Here is a 7,397-nt window from a genome sequence, read left to right as displayed (position 1 = left end):
CCCCCCCCCCCCCCCCCCCCCCCCCCATCCCTGTGGGTACCAGAGCTGCATCCCATCAATCAGGATGATCCCTTTATCTAACATGTGAGTCAAAGTGAAACTCAAAGCTCTCATCAGATCTTACAGCGTCTCTAATACACGTGGACATGACAAGTCTCTTAGAGGAAGATGGATTCCATAAGAGCATGTAGGATACATGTAGGTCATATGTACCATATGTACATTATGAACAGTGTGTGACTATTAAGGATGTTGAGAGTTAAGGCTTGACAGTTCGAGATGGGTCTTGTTCAAGGTAAAACCTTCTCTTAAATGGGTTCATGTAATTATGGCTATGGTAATTTGGGTTACATCACTTAGTGATGCAACAATGAGGTCTAATGAGACTATTAGCATTCTTAACAAAAGATGTCTTTTTTCGGTGTACCATAACAAGTTTTTTCACTCACACCTTTTCTTCTCCCTCTACGTCACGAACAAAGCTTTTATAAATGTACTCTCAAGTGTGCCTATGTGTAGTGTTTCATTCCTGTTATGTGATTTGAGATTTGTAAATACGATGACAAAAATAGAAACAAACACATTTTCTGTGTCAAATCAACAGACTGCATTTATGACACACTCATATACTCTCACACTTTGTTCTTGCACACCTACCCAGAACACACACACACACACACACACACACACACACAACATGTGACCACATGCGCACACACACACACACACACACACACACACACACACACACACACACACACACACAACATGTAACCACATGCACACACATAAAATGCAATCACACATGCACAACCCTTCCACACCCTCCCATATGCAATCCCACATCTTTGTCCCACATAAATAAGCCAATAAATGTCTGCTTCCATCAATTTAATCATAGTGTTTATCCCCTTCATGTGTTTGATTGGGTCCAGGAAAATGAGGCATCACCCTTTGTTTTGACAATGAATAATGTGTGTGTGTGTAAAGAATGGAACATAGATTCAATACACAAGCAAAAAACAGGACTTAATTGAATTGCCCATTACCTCTGAGGCGGTTTTCTTCAGAAATAAGTCGGTATATTGACAAACTAATATAAGTGTGAGAAGTGTGTGTGTGTGCAGGGGTGGAGTGGTCATCCCGGTCGGCCGGCGTGCCAATTAGCTCACGAGAAGCAGCCTGCAAACTGCCCTGCGCAGCCATGTGAAGTTCTCCGACAGCTAATTAAGTTGTAGTACAACCAATTGTCTCTCTACATCTCACTCATGGTGTGTGTCGAACTCACTCTCATTAATCCAGCCTACGGATTTTTGTTTAGCCTCCTATCTTGGTATAGTTCTTTTTATTCAGACGTTACATAACTTTCATGACCACAAATATAAATTGGCCAGTGATTTAATGAGGTTTTTTTTGTTCATAAATTAATGTTGAATGGTTGGAGCAAAGCCTCATGGGAAATGGGACCTGCGTATCGCTCTGCCTTTATCCAGTGAACGTAGGGAGATGAAAAAGGAGCTGTCAGAGAGAGAGAACTGTCAGAGATAGAGAGCAGGTGAAGCAGACCTGATGGAGGGAAAGAAGGGAAAGGAGAAAGGAGAAGCTGAAAAGGCCAGAATGAAGAAGAGGCGGATGCTGAAGGAGAGTGCATCAAAATGGTCAAGAATTACGGATTTATTCCGAAACAACCAGCTGGCGTCAACTAGTGATGCGAGTGAGTTGACAGGACACATTGTTGCGAATTAGCATAACATTTGAGCCAATACGGGATGCGATTTGTTCCGTATTTCCATAATACACATGTCTGTCACACACACATCAACATTAAATCTAACAATAATGATCAAAGCCACTCGTGGTCTAGTGGTCATATTTCCGTTAAGTCCATACATTTTGTTTGTGTAGTTGATATATGGGAGGTGGAGGGGATGAGTTGGGCCAGTTGTGGGCTCGTTGTGGGCCGGTACAGTCAGAATTGTCCCGGTGGATTTTTGTGTCCCACTCCGCCCCTGTGTGCGTGCATGCGTGTGTGCGTGCGTGCATGCTTGAGGGCGGAAGAAGTATCAAAGACAAACAGGTCAAAAGTATAATTGAAATATGTTTCCAAGAGGAAAATAAAACAAGGATGGAGGACCACTCAAAGTCCTTAACCTGGGTGGGGGGGCTGGGAACAACAGATTTGTTTATATCTTCTCTACAGGATCATAGACCATAAAAAATGTGCTACCTTCAAAACATACTTTTGATTTTAAATGATTTTAAACAACTATACATGATGTTTGATGGTAGAGCCCACGATCGAGTTTCAGTTTTACAAAAGACTGTTGATATTTGAACTCAACAGCCAATCAAATAACACTATCCCTGAAGCATGTGTGCCTGTGTGTTGATTGGCTGGGATTATTTATGGCTCTGTCCGAGCCACTATGTTTTCTTTTTAAAGGACCAGAGGTTTTTTTAGACCGCTAACACTGAACAGACTGCTTTAGGACTGTGAGAAGCAATTAGCTGAATTTGAGAAAAAAACGTGTATGGGATTAGAATCGCAGACTACACCTTTCAGCATGGATCACTACTGAACAAGGGTTTCATGTACGGCCTGTTTCAACCAGACTGCCAATCCTGAGGGAGGATTACTGCTGAGGAACCATTAGATTAAATATTAACCCAGGATACAGAGAGGAGGAACTATCTAAGAGAAAGAGAGTGAGAAGGAGATAGAGATAGAGATAGAGATAAATAGATAAATGGATGGAGATATAGAAAAAGATAGGGATAGAGAGAAAGACACAGAGCACACTCAAGAGGATACAGACAGAGAGAGAGAGAGAGAGAGAGAGAAAGAGAGGGAGAGGAAGAGAAACAGACAGACGGAGCAAGTGAGAGACACAGAGAGGGAGAAGAAGAGAGATAAAGAGTGGCTGGAAGACATCCGTCGTCCTTACAGCTTCCTCTCCCATCTGGGTGACTGAGTAGCTGGTTCCACAGCACTTATTCAGGCAGCAGATAAGACAGGAATATAAATAAATAAATATATAAATAAAGCACTGTGTTCCTTAGGGCTAAATGCTATAATGAATTATCAGTGAAAACACTTGTGGTGTGTCTGTTTCTCATTCCCTGCACAGATGCATATCTCACATTGCCCTGTAACATTGGCCAATTAACTATTAAGGTTACAAAATACCTCAATAGCTCTTGAAATATTTATGAAGACAGGCAAAGGTCAGTGCATTAAACTATATCAAACATAATAAAGTATGTGAATTTGATATATTTTTAAAGGTAGTAGGATGAATTTCAAATACCTTTTTCCCCGGTCTAGGATACTTCTAGGCTTGCTCTTATCCAGGAAGCCTGATCTATTCTGTGAATGATTTACTGTGATTTTGGAGCGCCACCATAGGCCTGATTTTGCTAATGTATCAGTTACCTGTATGTAACCTCATTCAGAACACACAGTCAAGTGACGCGCGCTGCAATATCAGTTTGCGGCAGGTGCCCTCTACTGGACACATTTGGAACTGCAAACGTTACTTCGGTTACATCACATATTGGTATTAGCATTCTTCACTGGTTCTTCATTTTTTTTCTCTCTCTCTCTCTCTCTCTCTTTCACTCTCCCTCTCTCTTTCGCACTCATAAGATCTCAAGATCTGAACAGTAGGCAGCGGAGCAGAGAAAAAGATTTATTATAGTCAGAGTGACAATTACTTTTTAGAACATTTTTGTTGTTTGTTTCAATACACAAGCAAAACAAAACTTGAGAGACAGTCATCAGCAAGTTGAATGCAGATAAATGATATTTACACAGGTATTTTAGACAGATAGTCTAAACTGTAGTTTCACACCTGCAATATGCAAAAAAAAAAAATGGTATTGCTGTTTTTTATGTATAATACAACTACTAATTACAATTGATATGAAAAGCAAATAAGTTATTTAAATATCAATCACACACACAGAATGTGCAACATATGTTAATTATTTCATATATGTAATTAGGCTTTAGAAATGGGGAATGAGACAAAATATGAAAGTAATTAATAGGGAAAATGTTACTTAATGACAAAATTACAAATTTGTACACCCGGGGCTTGGCACTAAGAAATTACATCCATTTTCTGTGAGGTTGAGGAACAGTTTGACTATGGAAGCTTCTCTTTTCTTTAACTGACATAGAATGAAAAGCTTGTCAAAGGGCTGCAAATTCTCATGCCAATTGCGCATTTTATTTATATATAAAACAATAAAAAAAATTCATTGCTAAAGTGCATTTTACAGTAACAGTATGTTTCTTTACAAATAAAAAAAAGTTTTTATAGTTTTTTTTTTTTTACAACTATCATGTTCTGATATTTGATTGATCAATGAAAGGAGACTAGATTGAGAGTCCCCCTCTTCATTCTTTCGTGTACACACACACACACACACACACCACCCAGCATTTTTTGTTTTGTAAAACTGTGTGCATTATGGACAGAGCTGTCTGTTTGTGTGCTGTGGTCCATTCCTCTGTAAACACATCGATGACTGAGTCGTTATAAGATAAAGATCACTTGGCTGCCAATCATCCATCACACAGGGTTGTGCACTAGGGCAAGACTTCGGTGCGTAAGCTGTTCATTACGCTTGCAGACTTGAAACCCTGAATGAACTCCTGGCAGCGGTCAGTCAGTAATGGCCCTGATCTGACCCGAAGCCTCCCTGCATCTACTGACTTCCAGAGCACTCTTGCCTACATTCTGACAGTGACCTCAAGCTTCTCATCCTCTTAGTTAGAACTGTGGACTAGAGCTGGTCCGGGTCAACACCAGATCTGGCCCGGGTCAACACCAGATCTGGTCCGGGTCAACACCAGGTCTGGTCCGGGTCAACACTAGATCTGGTCCGGGTCAACACCAGGTCTGGTCCGGGTCAACACTAGATCTGGTCCGGGTCAACACCAGATCTGGTCCGGGTCAGCACCAGATCTGGTCCGGGTCAGCACCAGGTCTGGTCCGGGTCAACACCAGATCTGGTCCGGGTCAGCACCAGGTCTGGTCCGGGTCAACACTAGATCTGGTCCGGGTCAACACCAGGTCCAGACCAAAGTGAGCTGCTAACTAGACGAGTGTCGTGCTCTCCTAATTTCTTATTTCTACACACTCAATTTGTGATGCAAGCATCATTCTACTGTGCAGTATGACAAGGGAGTAGAAAACCCTGGCCAATGGGAATTACTGATGTGAAGTTTTGTTTTGTTTTTGTCATAGAAGGTGGTGAATCTTAAGGGTGTTGCATCCTTACATTTCATGTTAGTGAAACTAGCAAAAAAACGCCTGCCAATGTCTCACTCCCAGGTGCTGAATGTAGCACATAGCACAGCTTTTCACTGGAGACTAAGCAGAGCACACACACACACACACACACACACACACACACACACACACACACACACACAAACCAATAACATCAATGATAATGCAAGCCTCTGTGCTAACAGACATCCATTGTATCCCTGGCAACCCTAATAATATAACTGTCGATGTGTGTCTGAGTGTGGTTATACTATATACGTAAATGCACATCTTGCTGTATATATGGAGGAAGCTATATGAAAGCATACTGTTGCATTGGAGAAACTAGCATCTGACCAGAAGGGTGGAAGTGTTGAGCTGTTAGACACAGGTGTTAGAGTAGATTAGATGAAATTATATTTGATTATCTTTGATTAGTTCAGATTAGATTAGATTATAACCTCAAGAAAGCTGCACATTTTGGCACTTCCAGACAACAGGTAGAAGCTTATGAAACGCACACGCAAAACGCACACGCAAAACACGCACGCACGCACACACGCACGCACGCACACACGCACACACGCAGACACACACATTTTATACAAGACCCTGAAATAAAGGCATATAACACTATTTCCTTTAAATAAACACAATGCTATTGAATGCTGATATAAGAATAATGTTGTCTTATTGGGCAGCTTTGTGTTGGCCACCACACACACACACACACACACACACACACACACACACACACACACACGAACAAACAAGCAAAAAAACACACAAACAGTTGATGGCAGAGTGTTTTGAGTTCCACAGTTCGCCACAGTGATAACATGTGCCAGTGTCTATCTCTTCCCCACTATGAAACAAAAGAGTGTGTGAGTTTTTTTGAAAAAGCTTCTGTGCTTAGCGACAGCAGTGTGTGTGGCTCCATGTAAAGACAGGAGATGTGCTGCTCACTCAAAGTGTTTCTGGGTCAAAGGTCAAGCATCCTGCCACTCTCTAAGCCCACAGAGATCTGTCCTGGCCAATCAGATGATAGATGGAGTGGGGGGACAGAAAGCAAGACGCGAATGACGAGAAGAACTAGGAAAAAAAAAGGTAATCCCCTGGTGCTCTGAGCACAAACGAAGAGAAAGAAAGACTGGCAGAGGCATCTTTTGGTCTGCTTGTGCTTTCTGTTAGGGCCTTAGTGCGCCTCGACTGCTGAGACGTATGTACAGCACGACATGTGGTAAAGAAAGCAAGTCAAGGAACACTGAGAGATGCACTGACTCTGATAGATCACCCACGGCATATATGGTGTCTGTCACCCCCAGTGTGTGTGTGTCTGGACACAGACTGGCCAATGGAAGGAGCCAGCAGCACAGTGAGGATGGGAAACAGGAGGCTGCTAGCTTGTCTTAGGATAACTGATGATTAAAAAGGCAGATGGAGAGAACGCAGAGGTCCCCAGTCCTTCCATACCGAGTGTGGGGTTACGCTGTGCTGTGCTGTGCTGTGCTGTGCTGTGCTGTGCTGCGCTGCCCAGGGCTGTACAGGCGCAGATTAAGATGCAGTCAGTCTTGCAGACACGGGCAGTGACGAGTAGCTTGTGCAGTAGCCAGGAGGAGAACACAGAGAGGACAGACGGAGAGGCAGGCGGCTGGAGAGATGCCACTTCTTTGCCCTCGTCTGGACTTGAGCTACATGGGGACTGTGCAGACGCAGACGCAGACGCAGACGCAGACGCAGACGCGCAGTCAGAGGTGCAGACGCAGACGCGCAGTCAGAGGTGCAGGCGCAGACGCAGGCTACGAGGAGAGCAGACGGGCCTCGTGTAGGAGCCAGTGCAGGTGGCCCTCCTGTCCCACGCCGGCCTGACGCAGCCGCTCCTCCGTGAGGGCGCGCACCCCCGCCAGCGAATCACAGCCCGCCGAGGCCAGAGGCGTGGCGTACATGGGCAGGCCGATGGACACCAGCCAATCAGAGACGGAGACGGAGCGGTATGGTGAGGCGGGCTTGCGGCAGGCATCAGTCTGCCCACCTGACGGGATCTGAGGAGAGAGGAGGTGTGAGGGAGGGAGGGAGGGAGTCAATAGTTTGGAGCCAATTGTTTGTGGTGAATTTGCT

The 7,397-nt window shown here is 43.9% G+C and overlaps 1 protein-coding gene across 1 annotated transcript in view; it reads right to left on the bottom strand.

The window, feature by feature from the left end:
- Nucleotides 1-7,003: 7,003 nt before the first annotated feature.
- The window catches only part of LOC308360016 (SAM and SH3 domain-containing protein 1-like), a 58,393-nt gene continuing 57,999 nt past the window's right edge, over nucleotides 7,004-7,397 (bottom strand). The window contains exon 20 of the mRNA XM_080831750.1: nucleotides 7,004-7,321. Coding sequence (XP_080687876.1) covers nucleotides 7,079-7,321 — 243 coding nt within the window. The 3' untranslated portion in view covers nucleotides 7,004-7,078. The remainder of the gene's footprint in view (nucleotides 7,322-7,397) is intronic.

Source organism: Sprattus sprattus, assembly GCF_963457725.1.
Source record: "Sprattus sprattus genome assembly, chromosome: 2".
NCBI lineage: Eukaryota > Metazoa > Chordata > Actinopteri > Clupeiformes > Clupeidae > Sprattus > Sprattus sprattus.
This window is presented reverse-complemented; position numbering and strand designations above follow the sequence as displayed.